The following is a 21,484-nucleotide window of genomic DNA, read 5'->3' on the forward strand; positions in this document are numbered from 1 at the left end:
AGTCCCTGCAAGACCTATAAGAATCTTTTTGAAGGATCTTGTAGGATTTTAAGGAATTCTTACAGGATAAGGTAAGATCTAAAATAATATTTTAAAAGATCTTGAAGGATCACAATAGGATTCTTATAGGATGCTGTAAGCTAATTTTAGATTCGTATAGGTAATAGGTAAGTTTAAGTTGGAATTAACATTTTCTTATTAAAATAGAATTTCATTCTATATAAAATAAATTTTGCACATATTAAAAACTAAATAAATAGTATAGCCGACATTGTTTTTTTTAAGTACAATTACATTGCATACAATTACAATGGCATGACTGACAACTTTCGTTTTTTCTTCGTATCTAGGCCGCTCTGATTCAGACTACGTCTGACACACGCCCACGAGTAATTGGCGAAAACTCTTGTAAGTTGCTCCTTAAGATCTTGCATTGCTGCATCAGGAACTGCGTTTCTATAACAAGAAATAAAGATATATATTAGAATGTCAATTGTCTCCTCTACTTTATAGATTGTGTAAATAGCTAACTTATAAAGGCACTAAATTAGCGAATTGCCCTATAACATTACCAACATAAGCATGCCCTAATTAAAACTTACCTATCAGCCTTTCCATGGGGCTCAAAGATATGACTTGACATATAGTCTGACCCAAATTTGCATTTGACGTATTCGATTGCAAATGAGTTTGCATTCGACCTGTTTAAAGTGTCTAAACGTCTGCTTCTCCCATCTGCATCAACAAATGTAGCCTATCAATATTTAAAAATGATTAGAAAACCATTTTGCTGCAATTGCAAAAAGAAGACAAGAAAATTTAATTTGTGACAAAAATTATTGGCACAATTGTTGATCTACTTACATCACTCTCAGTCGCTTGATTGGCTGAGCCCTCATTATTGAGCAAATTAACAGTCTCCCGATGTAGCTGTTGAATCGACCGTAAAAGGCGATTGGTTTCTTTTCCGATACTAATGAGCACACCTATGCAATACAATTTAAATAAATGTGATGATCATGCTGGTAAAAACTATCAGCATTATCATCACAATTATTCAATAAAACCACAAAAATTACACACTGTTAGACTCTTGCAACACCTTTGTTTGATTATTGATAGCTGCAACTGAAACAAATGCAGAAAAACGTATGCAAATACTTATGAATTAAATAGACAACAAAAACAAAAAAGTTGAAATTGATTAATTGTAAGAATATGATATTACCTATGAAGCTAGAGCATAACATAGCATTAATCTTAGGGAGCGTTGCACATGATTTTAAGACAAGGTTAATTAATGCCAGCTCATTCATGGGTAAAAATACTATTGTTAATCAACCTTAAGGTTGATTAACAATAGTAACATGGTGTTAACATGGTAGATTGTAACTTTATTTAAACCATACAGTAAATGTAAACAAAAACAACAATGCTAATAACGTACTAATATCTGAAGATGACGAAGCTGATAGAGGCACAACATCATGTTCTGTAATAATAAAAAAACATGCATTGATAATAATTATATTCAATTTTATTGTAAGATATTGTTTGTTAAAATCACATACATGCGCAAGATTAAGCACATTATTATTTAAAATGATGAAACGATGAAATATCAAAACAATTTACTAAATTAAATCATATAATAATATATCCATATCCATATCATAATCATATATAATATATACTTGTGGCTTTTATATATATATATATATACATATATATATATATATATACATTTATATATATATGTATATACACACACACACACACACACACACACACACACACACACACACACACACACACACACACACACACACCTATAGGTTAGTTTTTATAAACACTAACCTGTTTTTTTGCATAAGCAATGAAGTGATTGAAGTGGAGCACTAGTATGTTTAAGCTTTGCTGAAATAGAAACAAAATTAAAAAGATTAAAGTAGAACAAAATTTTCGAAAAAATTTAACCATCCATTATTGAACAGATTTATCTGCCAATACAAAATTAGCCAGGTGGAAACTTGAATTAAGGACTTAAACATGGAAAATATCTTATACCTAACTTATTTGGTCAACTTAATCTATTTCAACATACTTTGCATAAGCAAACTTAGAATTAAACTATGCAATGTATTTTACCAAGTTAAGTGAAATATAGTATGTTTTCAATAACTATAAATCAATTAATGCATAATTAGCAACTTTGTACATGGGTCAAATCATTATAGTTCAACCAATGATCTATGGGTCACCATCTCTGATTCTTCAAACTTTCATTTGACCCGTACAGGCTTGGTCGGGAAAGGCGTGCGATCGCACTCTGATCTTGACCACGCATACAATATTTAGTTGCGACAACTTGCCCACGGCTTCATAGATGTTTTGAGAACATTTCAAAAAATAATCAAGCGCAAAAAAGTTCAACTGGACCGATGAGAGACAATTACAAAAGTTAAAAGCTGCCTGATTAAATTGTTATAAAATAAGTTTAGAATAATTAATAAACTTCGTCTTTTATAATTAAGCGACACTCTTTTATATAAAGTAAAAACTTACTATTAATAATTGTTTAATAAAGAAACAATTGTTATTCAATTTATCAAAGAGTTTAGTATAATTTCTTTTATTTGAGTACTTCTGATTTATTTCAACAAGATTCTAATAAACAAACGTTTGTTGATTTATTTAATAAATAAAAAAGTCAATCTTTTTTTAACCATTTCGCGCTTTACGTAGTTGGCCTGAGTTTTGTTTTTACAAATTACATACGATTCTTTGTAGTACGACGAACAAAAGAAACAATTAAATCATTCAGTTACTATGACATCTTCATAGATGTTTTGAGAACATTCAAGTATGTTTCCATGTTTGTCCGCATAACAATAAGTTTTAAAAATACACGCAAAAAAATTAAATTCATAACTTTAATCTTTACTAATTAAATGATTTTATATTGACGAATGCTTTAAAAAGATTCGCTAATATAAATTTGTTTTGTTTTAATACGTTGACTTATTGTTGGAGCCACACACACACAGATGTTTAAAAGATTTAATAAAATGGCAGAGTATAAACTTTTTAATAACATATTTTGATCTATATTATTAAAAAGTTTTATATATACAGCATATAATATATACATATATTAGCTTATACGCTGCCTTTTTATTAAATTCAACTTATTTATGCAATCGTATAACAAGAATATGACAATCAAAGATATCATATATATAATGCTAAATATATTTTCGTCCTTCAGGATTCTTAAGTAATGTACATAAATATAAAATTATGTGGGATAAAATTTATATTACAAATTTTTTATCCGTCCGATTCAGATATAGAACTTATATCTTCACTGGTGCAGCTTTCTTCGCTACTATAATCAGTGGCAATACTAGCATTAGCTGAATCAAGGAAAAAAACTCTTCGCTTATCTAAGAAAATATCCACAGCACGACTTAAAATATCATCGCGTTCTTGTTGAGTGAAATTCGTGTCATTCCCTGCTATGATTATTGAGTCTTCCATTGTTGAGTGGTTCATCTTTAAACGCCTATCAGTCAAAATCACAGTCAAAATACTGAAAACGCGTTCGACAGCTGAATTAGAACCAGCAATACACATCAGAAGTTCAACTAAAAGACTCAAGTTTGGAAACTTAATTTTATAATAAAGAAAAATATTCTGCCATATTTGCAATGGTGTGAGTGCAGTGGTGTACTGCGCATTTATTAATAGTTTTGCAGCTCTCCATTCCAAAAGAACCATTTTAAAATCCATTCCTAATTTTTCTAGAGGGTAAAAAAATTCGTTTAGCAATAAAGATATGCTGGCATCACCATACATGCTGTCTGCTGTCCATACTTGCGGATCTAACCAATCCATTGATTCGAATATGGGATTTAACAGCGAACTAAATCTATCGTTTATTAATGGCAGAATGATTTCAATTGCTAATTTTCTTACTTTAATGGCAGAATGAATACATTCAAAGTTAAGATTAGCCATATTGTTGAGTTCAATCTCAACAAACTCAGGGTTTGATTTTTTCAATTCGTTACCTTCTTTGAAATACGAAGAAAGAAGATTGGTTGAACCATCTTTTTCATTGATTATAAACTTGAGTAAATATGAATCAATAATATTATTAATATCTTCATGGCTTAATTCGGCTAAGCTAGCCTTTGTTATATCCACCGCTGGTTTTAACTCATTCACCATTAACATTTGTTTTTCAAAAACCAATGATAATGGTGATAACTTTTCTAAGATGTCCAAATAACTACAAACCATACATAATAGTCTGTAGTCATGCAACCGTTTGGACAATCCAGAAAGTTTAGCACGCATATCTGCTTTAGTGTTGCGATCAGCAAGAGTATTATCGAAACCCACAATAAGCGAAGGCCAATTATGTAAAAGTTTTGTAAAGCCGCGTCTACTGTGACTTATAAAGCGCGTTCCAAATATTTTAGGCAACGTGTAATATGTAATGTTCAAAGCCTCAGCAGCTTTTTTAACTGCGCATTTTAGCTTTCCAGAATTGCGAAATAAATTAAATATGGAAATGTAAAAACGTTCACACTCTTTATACTGGGAAATATCTTTCACAGCATCTTTTATTGCTAATTCTAAACGATGGTATACGCAGTGAATTTTTATCAGCCACATTCTATCTTTTTTTAATTGTGTTAACACGCCATTATAAATTCCAAAATTAACGCAAGCTCCGTCGGCCGTAGCGCTTACAAGTTTGTATTTGTAAGCTGACGCAGTTAAAGGAACACTACCGGTTTCAATAAAAATGCTATCAATAGCCTTTTTAATGGTATTGGCATTCATACCACCCAAACTGTTCATATCAAGTAAAGAAACTACAAAACAGGCAGGGGTCCCTTCGCGTTCAACGCGCACAAGAATCAACTCTTTTTCATCCTTTGTTTTTCTAGCCTGAGAACCATCGGAAAGAATGGAGAAAAAGTTTGTTTCATTGACAATTTTAGCAACTTTTTCTTTAATGGCACTGGCAATGCATGAGATATATTCACGTGCTAAAAAAGAAATTAAAAACAATAAAATAAAAAAATAATAATAAAACTAATATTTTTCAAATTAAAAAATAAAATGGATAAATCAAAAGGATAAGACCATTCGAATGTAAAATCTTAAAAAAAAAAAAATTAAACTTTCATTATATAATAGTAACGTAACTTTAATTTGATTTTTTCATTTGAATTATTTTATTAAATTACGAAAAAGAAACTGAACCTAAAAATCAATAACCTGCTTTATTGTTGTCTTTTCCTTGTAAAAGGAGTGCACCATTAAGTCTTTGGCATTTGATCAGTGTCTTGAAATGGCTATGTGGCATGCTTGGTTTTAGAGCCATTTCATAGGCTGTTCTAATCATCTTTAATAACGCTTCGCGGTTGTCTTGTGTAATAGTTAACAAGTTTTCCATATCGAGGTTAGCAATACAACTACTTCCAGGATCTTCTGAGTTACCATTATCAATCAGCACCGCTAATCTATGGCTTTGCCCTCTAAGATGGCGATCAACCTTTATTATTATCAAAGAAAAAATCACGGTTCAAATTAAGCAATTTTCTAAAAAATTTATTCACTTAGTAATATAGTAAATTATAAGATAACTACAGTTATAAGTTATATAATGGTAGAAAAATTATGTTTAAATTAATTCCTGGAGTCACAAATTAAGAACAAGCTAATTATTTTAATTTTACCTGATACTTTGTCAGCACACAAGTTCCCTCCGTAAACGCTGTCAAAGAATGATTTGATACTCCTTTAACTAAAGCATCCGTTAAAATTTCAGTTTTGTTCCTAGCACAAATCTTACACCATATTTTGACAACTAAGCCATTTTCTTCCGTGTATCCAATAACTGATTCTTTCCCCCACGAAAGAAAAGTTTTTAAGTTCTTAGATATTGGTTTACTATCTTGAATTTTTTTTGCTTCAGATGTCATTCTTACAAATTTGTTATACTTAAACTTAAATTTACTTATTTCTGTTTTAAATACTTATTAAAATGAAAAATATAAAAAAAGCCCACTCACTATTCATAATCAGTGGTAAAGCAGTTCCGCTTCCTCCTCGTAATTTATTTTTACCTTTTGAGTTATCATAAAAAAATGCTTTCAGATAGTTTGACGTATTTAAAATTTGGTTTTGGTTAGTAAAATAAAAAATAAAAATATAATTCATTTGGAATGTAATTTTTTTGGATACTGATCATTATAGACCGCTAATTCAGGGGTCTAGCACATTGCGGAATTGTTTTTAACATTTTTAAAGATACTGCTAAAAACAACGTTCTAACATTGTCATAGTAACGGAATGATTTAATTGTTTCTTTTGTTCGTCGTACTACAAAGAATCGTATGTAATTTGTAAAAACAAAACTCAGGCCAACTACGTAAAGCGCGAAATGGTTAAAAAAAGATTGACTTTTTTATTTATTAAATAAATCAACAAACGTTTGTTTATTAGAATCTTGTTGAAATAAATCAGAAGTACTCAAATAAAAGAAATTATACTAAACTCTTTGATAAATTGAATAACAATTGTTTCTTTATTAAACAATTATTAATAGTAAGTTTTTACTTTATATAAAAGAGTGTCGCTTAATTATAAAAGACGAAGTTTATTAATTATTCTAAACTTATTTTATAACAATTTAATCAGGCAGCTTTTAATTTTTGTAATTGTCTCTCATCGGTCCAGTTGAACTTTTTTGCGCTTGATTATTTTTTGAAATGTTCTCAAAACATCTATGAAGCCGTGGGCAAGTTGTCGCAACTAAATATTGTATGCGTGGTCAAGATCAGAGTGCGATCGCACGCCTTTCCCGACCAAGCCTGCCCGTATATCTTGTATATCATTTAATTTAAAAAATTAACACCATAAATTATTAACAATAACTATAAAAGAAAATACAATCAAAAAATGGCTAAAAAAAAATTAAATTATGCTGTTCCAAAATTGAATAGTGATTTTAATCTACTAATGCATATTTGCATAATATATGCTTATAAACATTAACTAACTTTTTGGAATGACATCTTCAGCATCAAGATTTATTTTCTTGGCAGGTGTTGATTCTACAAAAAGAAAACATTTGATAAGATAATAGAAGTTAAATTACTAAAGGTTATATAAAATATACTCTAGCAATTAATAACATACCTGTGGCTAAACCAAATTGCATTTCCAAATCTGCAAGAAGTGCATTTTCTTTATTGACTCTAGCTACTAAAATGAAATGAGCTATTAATGTAACCATAGATATATTAAAAAAAAAAAATGCAACTAGATAATTTAAAATAACATACAGGAGTCTGCAGATAAGCCCCAATCTTGATCAGAATCATCAGAATCAGCAGATGATTGCTCAGTAATAAGCTACAATTAAATGTCTCCTTTTATGAAATTATTGTTCATTTAATAGGAATATCATAGAAAACAAATACCAATATTAAAAATTGGTAGTTTATAATGTAAGTTTATCTATAAAAAGTAGTTCTAACTGAAAATATAAAAACCAAAACTTTTAGAAAGAACTCAAATAGACAATATCCATAAGACTAAAAATTGTCATGAAAAAAATACCTTAGCACTGTCATCTTTAAATATGGTGTCAGTAGAAACACCATCACTAGCATACTTCTCCAAATCTTTCATTTTGGCTTTTAAATCCTTTTCAGATCCCCTAGCATTAAGTTTGACTTCATAGTTGATGTTATTGATTTTTAAAGTTACATCGCCCTTAAATGAAGAAATAGAACAAAGTTATCATGATTGCTTTTGTGCAACAAAAAATAAGAAAAAGTAGAAAAACAAGCATACTTTCTTCAGCCATATTCTCTTATGAAGAGATATTGATCTCATAACTGTAGAGCTAAAGTAAACAGGCTCTAGGAACTCTTTCAGCCCTAAGAACCAAAAAAGGAAGAAGTCGGTTGACCCTTCTTGACCTAGGTACATATTCATAATAATTGTTTTTTTGCTAAAAATTACACAAAAAAAAATTGTTTAACAAATGATCTTGTCATAGATACTTACATGAACATATATTTATGTTATAACCTTACAAAAACCAACCAGTCTAAATTGTCATTAGTAAACATTTAAACAAACATTCATTAGGATGACAAACAAACTCGAATTATAAAACAATATTAAAATGTATATATTTAATTAAAGTACAAATTAATCGTATTCAAATACTAAATTAATCGTGTACAAATAGGTGTTACAAGTTCCTTATTAAAATTTATATATTCAAATAAGGTACAAATTAATCGTGTTCAAATAAAGATATAATAGGAACAACAATATGTAAATTAACCTTATTAGCTACAGGGAATAACAGACATCTAGTGATAAATGATGCAATAGGAATTGAATGAACCTCCTCTGTTTCCATTACACTAATAAAAGACTCAGAAATATAAGAACAAATTATCATTTCTGCAGGTGATAGATCAACAAAATTGAAAAGATCAATTACAGTATTTACGGGTTTTAAGACAGAAACATTAGCAATACTTACTTCACCATGTAAAAATTTTGCCATACTTAAAATAACTATGCTCACAATACTGCACAACATAGCTAACTGATGAGCATCTTTTGTTATACTGTAATGAATGATAGCATTGGTTATTGATTATAACTCTATGTGGATCTAAAATCTGAGTTTGATTGTATGACACAGAAGTCAAGTTTATTACGTTCTTTAACTTAGTTAAAAGAGTTGGAGAAAGATTTGCATTATTTATGTAGGATGATATTGATTTTACTAGTGCAATCTTTGAACAAATTTGTAATAAGTGACCTTTAGTACCTTTCATATAAGTTTTCATTAAATGATTTTTTGACTCAAAACTAAACATGGAAGAATAAGAAAGAGCACCAAACTTTGAAACTTGCCTAGGAATATGCGACAATAAATGTACATTTATAGTCGCAAAATTAGAAGGATAAAAAAAACTCATATGTGAATAAAAATACCGAACACAGATTTCCAACTTATCGATCAAATTTCGTGAATTTACATTGTTAGAAAAATGACATGACATAATTAGAGACATAAAATGAATGCAATGACCTTGAGGCAAATAAAATAAAAGTAAGGGAACAGAATAATAAGCAAGCATATTTTTGAAGTCATGTGCTTTCCACATTTTCAAATCAGTTAAAGGTGGAGACCTTGAAAAATCATGTGGTAATGATATAGTTTGCAAGCATGTTTTAAAATAATGTGTATTAACTCTGCGACCTAAAAAAAAAGGGTTTAGTACGGTATTTAGGGTCGAAAAATGAGCTGAGTAAAGTTGAAGTTATATTTTCATACAACAAATGCATGCCATCTATTAAAATATTATCTGGCACTGAAATATAATCTGTCAGTGAGCACTGACCTTTAATTCCAAAAATAGGTTTCTTAACCTGTCTAATAGAGTTTGATTTACTAGCTAATAATGCGATACTACTAAATTCAATTGATGTAATAAGAACTGCAGGCTCATATGGGTACACCTGTGCTTTGCCTCTACCAGATTCGACGCGCCTTCCAGGATGTTTACAAAACAGGCATCCAAACTCTCCATTGAACTGCGTAACATTCAAAAAATGTGCTTGAGCAGGTAAATCAAATACAGCAGCATAGGGATGGATGATCACAGTCAACCCAGATGGAAGATTAACTTCTTGTCTAAATCTGAACTTTTTAAAAATAGAGGGCATCAAAGAATCCCAATTAGGTTTACCAGTGCATCTGCAAATGACTAAAAACAAAGAATTTTCTATACGGGACCTAACATTGTTTGGCAAGTCTAGTAGAGTTGCCTGCAATGGCCAAAATGACGATTTCTTTTTAAAATAAGGGTTTGCTCCATCTGCAGATATAAGTAAATGTAAATTTAAAATATCAGATGCTAATGGTGGAGCCAAACTTATAACATCTCCAGCACTAACTAGTTCTTGTCGGTATTGAATAATCATAGGCTTATAAACACTTATAAAATTAAATCTAACTGTATATGTAGATTAAACACCACAAATTCATCTGTACTGTTAGGTTCTGTAGGTATTGGTAGATCAAACATTGAAGAATAATCATACACATTTTTTTGAATAAAACTTGTAATAGACTTCCATGACGTAGGAATATTCTCAATAAAGAATGCAATCTAAATAAATGAATATAAAATATATGCTATATGTTGATCAAATTTTAAATGCATACTACAAGTTGATCAAGCACACTACAAGTTGATCAATACTTTTTTCGATTGAAAATAGCATAGAAGTTAATTTCAAATATATTTTATATGAGAATCTTCTTTAATTTTGTAACTATAAATACAGTCATATATTTCAATAATTCATAAATGCGCACTTTGTAGCATTTTTTATAATACCTATAGGAAATTGTCAACATGTTTAGATAGATAATTAAGTATTCCTCCCTACCATATAGCTACACCTTCTCTTACAGTACGCTTTTAAAAATTCTTACACTAAAGAATTGATATTAAATGTAAACATTTAGCAATTTGAATTATTTATGGAATCAATTGACATGTGTTATTGATTGATTACATTACATTTAAATTTAAAGGGTACAAATACGGTCATTGTTTCTATTGTTTGAATTAAAACCATCAACACGTGCTGTGGTTTGATAGCCATAGATAGAGTCTGATAGCCATAATAATGCTCTTCTGCAATGTAGACTCAAGAGCTCGGTGAAAAATAACATTTATTTATTTAAATGTTATCATAACATGTAAATAAACAAATGTTATTTGTACACTGAATTCTTGAGTCAACAAAGCAGAAGAGAATTGTAAGAATATAATAATTATGTTTACATATTTTTACAAATCCTTACATTGTTACCTATACATTTTGTATATATTTTATTATTATATATTGGAACTTCAAAAACAACCACTAACTGGTCTACCTGGTAATTGTAGTGCTGGTAGACTACCAGCACTACAATTTATAAAAATATAAAAAATACTATTTAAATAATCAACAGGGTTTGTAAACCTGAAACAATTTAATCACTCCTTCAATTGAACTGTTGCTAATGCCAGACTGAACTGCATGAAGTGCAATTGAGGCAATAAAAAGAGCTCTTGTCATGCTTGTTATTTCTAACTTTTGAGAGACACAAATGTTACTTAAATCATTACTGGCATCTTTTTCTACATTGTCATCCCCAACGCAGACACTAGTTTCCGAAGATTCCGGGATAAGTTGGTCTACTTCTTCATCCAAAATTCTGCATTCTTCTTCACTTTCATTATCAGTCTCGTTATATTCATCGATATGTCTATAAGAGCGCTTTATTGATCTGCGTGCAGATGCCATATTCTGTAAGATACTTGATAGATAATGAATTGCCTTATTTTAAACAATGAAATATAAGCCTCATAAAAACAAAACAAAAATATAAGCCTAATAAAAACGACCATAAGCTTTTTAAAACAAAACGACTATCAAACAGAAAAGCTAAAACAAACAAAATGTAAACGTTTTTATAGATTAAACAGGATATACCTTGTTATAACAAATGAAAATGAAATTTTTACAACAAAATTGTTAAAAGAGCACGTTTCTTAATTTCTTCTTTAAATATAATGTTGAAGTTAAGAAACGCGCTTTTTTTCATTTGGAAAAAAAAGTATATTTTACAGAATTAACATAAACAAAAGAATTTTTTTGTTTTTACTTACGATCTTACGAATCCTATAAGATATCCTATAGGAAAGTATAAGAATATTGCAATCCTATAAGATACATAAGTTTTCTGTAAGATAGTCAACTAGGGTGTGGTCGTATTTTTTCCGGTAGAAATTCAACAAATGCGAAAGTTCATTTGAAATCTAACCACAAATCGGAGTATGCCGAGTTTCTAAAGAAAGAAGCTTCGTTGTCTACTCACACTGAGTCGAAAAACAAGAGGCCAATTGCAAGTACGTCCGGAGGGAATGCTGCCCATGAAGCCAGTACTACATCAAATTTGAAAAATTATTTGCTTAAATAGGCTATAAATAGGGATGATGCCCTGGTCAGAATGGTGATTGATTGTGGATTACCTATAAGCATTGTTGAAAAAGAGTCATTCAAACAGTTATGTAAATCACCGGATACAAATATACGGTTCCTGCCAGAAAAAAACTTAACATGCTGTTCCAAAGAAAATTCAATAACTGTGTACAAAATGTGAAAGAACCTGTGACAAGTTGTCGTCGGGTGACAATTGGAATGGATATTTGGACCAAAAAGAGCTACACTGCTTCCTATCTTGGCATAACGGTATGTTTATATCATCCAAAATTGCACAAATCGATGCACGTCCTATTGAATTTGTTCACAGTCAATAATCCTCATACTGGTAAAATGATTTCAAATAAAATTGAAGAATGCCTTTGCACTTGGAACATTGAAAGAAAAAAAATAATGTTGATTGTTACTGATAATGGTAGTAACATGAAGAAAGCAATCAAAACATTCAATGAAGATATTTTGTTAGAATGGGTAGATGATGAAGACCATGGGTCAGATTCAGTTGTTGGAGATGGCGAACTAAGAGATGATTTTGAAAATATGGACATTAATTTTGAAAGAAATATTTCGTTGAAACGGCTACCATGTGCTGTTCATACTCTACAACTCGTTGTGAAGTCACTCAACAAATGCACGGAATATAAAGAAATGGTCGACAAAGCAAGAATTGTTATTCGAACAATCAGGAAATCTTCAGTTGCTACACAGAAACTCATTCAACGTTGTAGACTAACGATCATCTTAGATTGTCCCTCGCGTTGGAGCTCAACATACACTATGCTTGAGCGATTTTCGGACCTGCAAGCATCAATTAAAGAAGTGACTGAAGAAATGAAATACGATTGCCTGTATCCTAGAGAGTGGATACAATTACAAAACATCAAACAGATTTTGAAACCATTCAAAATTCACACGGACACTCTTCAAACAGACACATCTTCTCTTTGCAATGTATTGCCATGCATTTTTGATTTGATGTGTCACCTCGAAAATTTGGAACTGAATCAATCGATAACAAAAATTTTGTATTCAGAAATAAAAAGCCGTTTTGACATGTTTATTATACCGTCGAACCAATTATTTGATCCAATACCTGCTGCATGTTGTCTCATGTCACCAGACGTCGCAAAGCTAACACTGTTGACTAAAGAAACTGAAGAACTGCTAGAAGCTGCCAAAATATTCATCTTGTCATCAATTTATTCTTCCATTGAAGCACAAGAGGTGATTTATTTTTGTTTGCTATCAACATTACTAATACTTGACATCTAATGATTTTTCTCCTTTTAGTGCGAAAAATGTCTTACCAAATTGGGGATGTTGTTAATAATAACCTAATTTGTAAATAGGGTTCTCACTAAGGCTCACTGTTCATGATTAATGAGCTTATCAAAGTCAAAGTTTCAACTGAGCTTAACTTGAGCCACTGACATGTTTACAACTTATGTCATTAGCCCATTACATCATTTAGGCCATATCCAACTCCACGCTGGACCAAAATTATATGAGGTGATAATAAATATAAATTGATGAATGATTTGAACGGAGCAACGTTTATCGGGTTTATTTTTGCTATGTACCTACATATTTTCATTTAAATTATTTCAAAAGATTTTATTGAGACTTTCGAATCCAAATTGCGTTCCCTAATTCAAACTTATCCTTATGAACCTTCTCTTGTTTTACGTTTATCAGATTTTACTTGGTATGTTTCAATAAAGTAGTCATTATTATTATTATTATTATTATGATTATGTTTCAATGAAGTAGTCATTATTAGGATTATTATTATTATGATTATGTTTCAATGAAGTAGTCATTATTATGATTTTTATTATTATGATTATGTTTCAATGAGGTAGTCATTATTATGACGATTATTTTAAATCAAATCACATCGAATTGTTATTATCTCTGTCCTGGGAATGACGCTAAACTCATCCGTTGTGTCTTGGGTACGACGTTAAACTCCGACGTTGTTCAGGGCATGACGGTTAAACTGCGGCCATGCTTGCATTTTTGGGCATGTGGGTGAGGCTGTGTCAGGTGGAAAGCCCCCTGCAGGAACGGGTGAGGTTGGTTTGTTGGGCTGACATGGTCACATGGCTCGCACTTTTGAGTTTGTATTACATTTTGTAAGGTACATCACGGTGACAGTGTCACAAAACCAGATTATTATTATTATAATTATTATTTTATACATTACACTTAGTATTTTATCTTGTATTAGTGAAACTCGTCTGGGTTAGTGTGTAATGTGTAGTTACATTTAATGTTGTGTTCAAGGCTGTGCCAGGTGGAGAGATGTTGGTATGGATATGGGCTGTTCATTGAGTTGACTCGGATTGCACCTTCGAATGTGTGTTACAACAGTGTAGGGTGTGTTCAAATACCAGGTTATTATTATTATTATAACTCAAATGAATATATATGATATTTTATAGGGAAGAGTGGTAAGTATCAGATCAAGAGAAAATCCTGGTTCTAGCACGTCCGAAAATGTCAGCGAATCTTCGAATTCAGCCATCAGTTTGCACGAACCTCGACCGCATGATTCTGTAAGTGGCGGAGAATTGTCAAATGCTTCGATTGCAGTCGCACCACCGGCTAAAAAGTTCAAATTTTTATCTCGGCGAATAGAGAAAAACCGAGTCGCACCAACGCAAGCACCCCGGTCTTCAGCCATTGATGAACTCCAGAAATACATTAGACGAATTCAGCTCGATGCCGATATCTCAACAGATTCAATGTCGTTCTGGCGTGATAACTTGAACGATTTTCCTCTGCTGGCACCTTTGGCTCTTGATTTGATTTCAATTCCTGCGTCCAAGGCCTACGCTGAAAGGTTTTTCAGCATCTGTGGTCTTCTTTTTGCAGGGAAAAACAATCGCAGAGCAAAAAATTTGGAACGACGAGTGTTCCTTAAAGCGAACATGGATATGATGTCCGGTCATTCTTGTTTGTAACATGTCAATGATGTCATCTTAATCGATAAAACTTTTTAATACTTAAATTTTGTTTGGTGTCATAAGGAATTGTTATCGTTGCCAACAATTGCCCATTATTCTCTTCTCGTAGCACAGTAGTGACATTACATGTACCATAGTACTATATTATATAGTATTTTTGTTTGATGCATGTTGTTTCAGTCGTTTTAGTCTTTTAGATATTTTTCTCTTGATTTATAATTAGATAAGCAATGTGGATTTGAGAAAAACATTTACAATTTTAAAATCTTTTCAGTTTTCAATCTGTTGCATTAACTTTTTCTTTATTCCACATGAAATACTTGCTTAATTGAAATTGAAATTGATACGGAAATACATTGCGAAACGATAATGGGTAAATCCATGTCAAAACAACATGTCGAAATAACCCACCATCTCAGAAATACTTGATTTTTGGCACAAATGCAGTTAATAGTGTCGTTAGGAATGATCAAAAATAATTTGGAGCCAATTTCATTATTTTATAAGTTATGGGTCTTTAAAGTTTGAGATTTTTTACATTTTTTTATTCTCTGCGCTCTTAGCAACGTCTATAGCAACACTAAAATGTTAAAGTATTCACAGTTACATTAACCATACGTTTACAAAATTTAATAGGTATAGAAACTTTTGAAGAAAGAAATCAAAAATCATTACTTAATGTTATTAGATCTTATATTTGATGAAAAACTTTGAAATGCAAACCAGGTTTTTAACAATAATTTTTCAGTTAACATGTCTAGTTTAAGATTAATTGCAGAAAAGGTATTGATCTATTCATTTTAAATCTTTACAATAATAGTTTATATATAAATACCTGTAAGAGGCAAAAATTATTTCACTGTTTTTTTATGCACATATCTATTTTATTATTGTTTTATTTTTGCAATTTTATTTTTGCATTTTTGTTTACCGTTTTGGTTATAGTCTCCATATAAAGATTATTTCTCACATAAATATTATTATTAATACTCAAATGTTAAAGCCAATTGCTCCATTTAATTAATTAAACAAGAAATCAGCATGTAAGCATGTACATTTTATTTTAAACTAAATAAGTGTAATCATAGCTATGATTACACTTATTTAGTTTAAAATAAAAATTAATTTCTGATTTCTTCTTTAATTAATTAAATGGAGCAATTGGTTGTAACATTTGAGTTTTGATTATAATACTCATATGAGAAATTATTATTTATTTAATGTTGGTTTTAGAAAAATAAAATGTTGAAATTAAATATTATTATAATGGTTGGAACATCATAATGCTCAGTTGGATTGATTTTAAAATCAAATTGTCACAAGTTAATGTTTACAAACCACATTGGAATAAACTTTTTTCAAGATTTAGCTCCAGATGAGCAAAATTTAGTTTTGATTATTGACTTATGTTTTCATCATCAAAAGTTCTATCTTGAGAAGTTCCCTGTGTTTCAGAATAAATGCTGTGATCTGCTGTTAGTTCACAAAAGACCGTGCAAAGGTTAGGAAAGCTTGTCATAAATTTTTTTATAAATGTTACTTTGTCATAATTTTATGTTCTTTATGTTTAATAATATTAGGCAAATTTTATTTGATTAAGTTATATTTTTGAGTTTAGCATCTCTCAGAGAAGTCATGTTAAAAACCATAGCTTTAAACAACAGGTTCAATATTGTACCTGGTCAAAAAATTTATACAAATTGCTTAGTCAAATTAAAAGCTTCCACTGAAATTAATACTGATAACATTGATATTGCTGATGATTACACAAATGAAAGTATAAATAAAGAAAACATATTTAACGTTCAACATGAAGCTGAAATAAATAAAAACAGACAAGAACTTTCTGATTGTCTCAGTATAATTGGCATGCATCAAAGAAAAGATATCAAGTTCTTTAAAAATTCCATTGACAGAAGTTGAAGTTTTCGATAATGAATATATTCTTGATTTAAAAAAAAAATTTGTCCAGTTCAAAAAATTGTTAGTTTTGATAAAAGATAAACTTGAAAAATGCTGTTCATTTAGGGACAAAATTTAAGTATTGACTTTGTTCCCACAAGAATGGTCAATTGAAGTAGCAAGTGAGTATTTTGGTGTTTCAAAGTATCTAAGAATAAAATCTAGATCTTTAGCAAAGAAGGAAGGAGTTCTTGCAGTTCCACAAACTAAGCAAGGTAAAATGCTGCCTGATCAAATAAATACTTTAATAAAAATTTTTTATGAAGATGGTGAAAACTCTCGCCAGATGCCTGGTCAAAAAGATTTTGTAAGTGTTAGTTGGAAAGTCCATATGCAAAAGCGACTACTTTTATCAAGCGTAAAAGAGTTATTTGTCTCATTTTTAATTCTATATCCACATGTAAAGTTAGGTTTTTCCAAGTTTTGTGTTTTAAGACTTAAATGGTGTGTTTTGCCAAACTCATCAGGAACCCATTCTGTGTGTGTTTGTATCTACCATCAAAACATGAAGTTAATTCTCCTACCCATTAAAATTGATTACCATAAACTATATAAATTTATTGTTTTTGATATTCAAAACAAAGAATGAATATTAAATCAATGTACACAATGTTCAAAAAATACATCTAAATTAGAAGAAAAGCTATTCGAACTAATAGGGCAGTTTGAGGAAGAAGATACTATCGAATTTAACCAATGGGTTACTACTGATAGATCAGATTTAGTTATACAGCTTGTAAGCATACCAGATTATGTAGATATGGTGATGGAAAAACTAGTCAAGCTAACAGCCCATTCATATATTTCTAAATGCCAATCTAAATATTTAAAAAATCTTAAAGAAGAACTGCCATCAAATAGTCCAATAATTCTAGGAGATTTTGCAGAAAACTATAGTTTTGTTGTGCAGGATGAAGTACACGGTTTCCATTATAATAATCTTCAGTGCACACTTCATCCAGTAGTTGTGTACTATAAAGAAAATCAAGTTTTGCATTCCACTTCATATTGCATTATAACAGATGATAACAATCATGATACCAATGGTTTATGAAGTACAAAAATCAATTATAAATAATCTGAAGCAAAAGATACCCAGCATTGCAAACGTGATCTACTTTTCTGATGGCTGTTCATCTCAATATAAAAACTGCAAAAACATTTTTAACCTATATCAGCATAAATCAGACTTTATAATAGATGTAAAATGGGTTTTCTTTGCAACCAGCTATGGAAAGCAACCTTGTGATGTGGTAGGAGGAACAGTTAAACTTGTAGCTAATGCTAGTTTGTAGAGAATTTCTACAAATCAAATATTGAACTCAAGTGATATGTTTACATATTGCACTAACAACATACTTTTTACATATTGCACTAAGATTTACATATTGCACTAACATTTTTACATATTGCACTAACATTTTTACATATTTACTACTTTTTACATATTGCATACTTTTTTTTACATATTACATTTACATATTACTACTTTTTACATATTGCACTAACATTTACATATTGCACTAACAACAAAGGTATAAACTTTATTTTTATTTCAAATGAAAGTTTGGTTAAAACAAGATTATTACAATCTGAAAAATTTTAAAATGTAAAAATAATACCAGGAACAATAGACTTTCATGAATTTAATCCTGTATGTCAAAATGAAGTTAAGATGAGATACTGCAGTGATGACGCTATGCCTAGTTTGACTTACATGTTTAAAAATTGTGAGATGCAAGGTGATGTGTAAAGTTGATGTGGAATTTAAATTTATGTACAAACATGGCCCTTGAATCTTGAAAGACATTTGCTTGCTTCTTTTTATCAATTATTACTCAGAATCGACAGTTTGTGTATGTCTATGATATGTATATGACAATATATTTCATTTGTTAAAAAAAATTACCTAATTTTGTTTTGTTTTACAGTTCAAAGAAAAACAAAAAAATATTTATAGTTCACTAATTTGTATAAAGATTTGTCAATTCCTAAAAACACGGAATTCAAAGAGTTAATGCGTTTTGATATTTAAAATTGAGTTTATTTATGTACGTGCATGTCATGGATATTGCAGTTTTACACCTAAGTGAAAATACCTTTTAATTTTTTTACCTAGCTCTGAGTGAGTATACCTGTCTTTAATATTAAAATTTTTTTAATTGAGTTCAATAAATATGCATATTATAGTTTTACACATAAGTGAGAACTCTTACTTTCTGGTTGCAGCTAAACATAAATACCAATCAATCTTCTGTCCAATCTCAATATACTTTCAATCAAAAGTACAAATTAAATTTTTTAGATTAGTAAGTCAAAAAAACAGCTCAGTTTTTTTTTTTTTTTTTAGACATTTATATATACTTTAAGAATATGAAGTTTGGAAATATATAGATCATAACCTTTTCTGTAATTCTTCTTAAAGTAAGCATGTTTACTTTTAAATTTTATTAAAAATGTTGATTTACTCTTATTGATTTATTAATAAATATAAAAAATAATATTTCTTAGTATAATTTTATGGTTTAGCATCTAATAATATGTGGAAAATTTCAAATTGTGAAATAATATAGTTAAGGTAACAACGTATGTATCGACATTTACTTGTTACTAAGGACGTTGCTAGGGGAGCGTGATAAGTAAAAATGCAACTTAGTTTTGAATTTCAAACTAGCATAACTTCTAAAATATTCCCATTTGTTTAAAACAACTTTGGGAAATTCTTTTTAGCGTAGTTAAGTATCTTTGTTGCAAAAATTAAGTTGTTTAGAGATAGTGGGTTATTTTTTTGAATTTTTGTTGTTGTTTTGACATGGAATTACCCATTTCAATTCCGTTATTGGCGATGTATTTCAATTCTGTTTCTATTAATAGAAACAGAATTGAAACACATCGCCAATAACGGAATTGAAATTGAAACGGAAATATATCTATTAACGGAAACAACACTGGTATAAAGCGAATATTTCTCCAATTATAATCAAATATTAACAAAGTAAAAAGCGACAAAACAAAAATAGTATAAAAAAAAATATTTCCATTTAAAGGGTATAAATTGAATAAAAATATAAGTTAAAATAAATTAAAGCTATATATAAAAACAAAAGGTATAAATAAATATAAACTAAAGTATAAAACGAGAAATTCTCTTTGAAATGCTGAAAGTATTTTACAAAGTTACCACGTATAATAATATCTAATTGCAATTCAGTTTGTGAGTGTTAATTTAAAAATTACTTCAAATGTTATTCAGTATTGTAGATTTACAGCTCATTAATAATTTTTAATTGTCACATTTAAAGTTATTTGATTCATATTATACTAAAATGACTTACATTTTGAGAAAACAAATTACTCCAATAAAACGGCATAGATCATAATCATTTATAAAATAAGCATAAAACGGATAGCTCCATTTATACAATTTAAATTATAACTAAATATAGATTAAATATAAACAATCTTATTCACTATGACGCTAGTAAGTTTTGTCGATCAGTATATTCATTTAAATGATTGCATATCATTATCATCTAAATCATTTTTATATTCATTTATTTGAATAAAAATTGATAGAAAAAATTCAGTTCACTTTTTATTATTTAAAAACTCAAACAATTAAAGTGAACTTTTTTATATAATATACATATATATATATACATATAAATTAGTAAAAACACTTATCTAATTTTTGATTCCTTCTACACTGTGTTTCACCATCAGGAAGAATGTCTTAACATAAAAAAGTTTTCAAATTATAGAAAAATTATTTCACAAGAAGTTGGGAATTGTTATAATTAATTATGTAATAACTGTAGTATTTTGCAACCATACATATTATCTACTAGGATACATATTATCTACTAGTACATAGTTACATAGGATACATATTATCTACTAGTTATGCAACCATACATATTACCTACATTAGATAATTAAAAAATCATGAAAAGAATTCTTTAGAATTAAGATAGATTTGGACTAGTCATTTGTTTTTATAATTTTTTAAAAGGAACTTATTTTCATGTCTGCATTTAGAAATTAATTCTGATTTTTTATTCAGTAAATTTTCTCGATCTAAATGAGTAATAATTTCAAATTTTTCTTGTAAACATAGTATACATTTTTTGGAAATGTTATTATAGACAGGCGCAGTTTTTAGGATAGACCAGTTTAATTTAAAATTTATATTTTTAATACAATTAATATTTTTTTCTTTTAGTTGCCATATATATTTAGAAAGCATAGTCTCTTTTGATTATTTTTTATGTTTAAAAGATTGTTTGTGATTGGCATAACATTTTTTCCATTTGCCCTCGGTTAAGCCAATATAATGTTTATCAGGGTTGTTTTGCGAGGAAACAATGCATTTGTAAATAATATTTTTTGGTAAGCATTTGCCATTCATAGGGCAGTCAAGTTTTTGCTTGCAA

The 21,484-nt window shown here is 29.5% G+C and overlaps 2 protein-coding genes and 1 long non-coding RNA gene across 6 annotated transcripts; 1 reads left to right on the forward strand and 2 right to left on the reverse strand.

The window, feature by feature from the left end:
• Nucleotides 1–257: 257 nt before the first annotated feature.
• LOC136089321 (uncharacterized) lies at nucleotides 258–11,692 on the reverse strand. 4 transcript variants are annotated; one of them, XM_065815281.1, is made up of 12 exons: nucleotides 11,611–11,692; nucleotides 7,882–11,424; nucleotides 7,645–7,800; nucleotides 7,368–7,437; nucleotides 7,222–7,287; nucleotides 7,083–7,136; nucleotides 1,858–1,917; nucleotides 1,448–1,492; nucleotides 1,084–1,128; nucleotides 865–986; nucleotides 603–754; nucleotides 258–456 (listed from the first exon to the last, which is right to left on the reverse strand). In XM_065815281.1, the coding sequence occupies exons 2-12, from the start codon at nucleotides 8,023–8,025 to the stop codon at nucleotides 306–308; spliced, it is 1,065 nt and encodes a 354-aa protein (XP_065671353.1). In that variant the 5' UTR covers nucleotides 8,026–11,424; nucleotides 11,611–11,692; the 3' UTR covers nucleotides 258–305. The 4 variants fall into 4 exon arrangements, with proteins under 4 accessions (XP_065671353.1, XP_065671351.1, XP_065671350.1 ...); XM_065815279.1 differs by lacking the exon at nucleotides 11,611–11,692 and having other exon boundaries at nucleotides 7,222–7,284; nucleotides 7,882–10,229; nucleotides 10,513–10,614; XM_065815278.1 differs by lacking the exon at nucleotides 11,611–11,692 and having other exon boundaries at nucleotides 7,882–10,229; nucleotides 10,513–10,614.
• Nucleotides 3,331–5,725, reverse strand: LOC136090357 (zinc finger protein 862-like). The gene is made up of 2 exons (XM_065816948.1): nucleotides 5,296–5,725; nucleotides 3,331–5,063 (listed from the first exon to the last, which is right to left on the reverse strand). Exons 1-2 carry the CDS (start codon nucleotides 5,471–5,473, stop codon nucleotides 3,331–3,333), a joined length of 1,911 nt encoding a protein of 636 aa, XP_065673020.1. The 5' UTR covers nucleotides 5,474–5,725.
• A 3,984-nt stretch (nucleotides 11,693–15,676) lies between the features above and the next one.
• On the forward strand, nucleotides 15,677–19,064 carry LOC136090114 (uncharacterized). The gene is made up of 3 exons (XR_010643181.1): nucleotides 15,677–15,872; nucleotides 16,323–16,590; nucleotides 16,708–19,064. It is a non-coding gene; the product is annotated as an uncharacterized LOC136090114 (long non-coding RNA).
• Nucleotides 19,065–21,484: the final 2,420 nt, after the last annotated feature.

This window comes from Hydra vulgaris, chromosome 13 (genome assembly GCF_038396675.1).
Source record: "Hydra vulgaris chromosome 13, alternate assembly HydraT2T_AEP".
NCBI lineage: Eukaryota > Metazoa > Cnidaria > Hydrozoa > Anthoathecata > Hydridae > Hydra > Hydra vulgaris.

Bases quoted from the DNA above. Each gene is read 5' to 3' on its own strand.
- LOC136089321 (XM_065815281.1), bottom strand. From the start codon at position 8,025: ATGAATATGTACCTAGGTCAAGAAGGGTCAACCGACTTCTTCCTTTTT. The intron at 1,129-1,447 runs GTACGTTATTAG...CATTTGTTTCAG, and splicing joins TTCGTCATCTTCAGATATTA to TTGCAGCTATCAATAATCAA. The intron at 987-1,083 runs GTGTGTAATTTT...TGTATTGCATAG, and splicing joins GGTGTTGCAAGAGTCTAACA to GTGTGCTCATTAGTATCGGA.
- LOC136090357 (XM_065816948.1), bottom strand. From the start codon at position 5,473: ATGGAAAACTTGTTAACTATTACACAAGACAACCGCGAAGCGTTATTA. The intron at 5,064-5,295 runs GTTATTGATTTT...TTTCTTTTTTAG, and splicing joins AAAAGACAACAATAAAGCAG to CACGTGAATATATCTCATGC.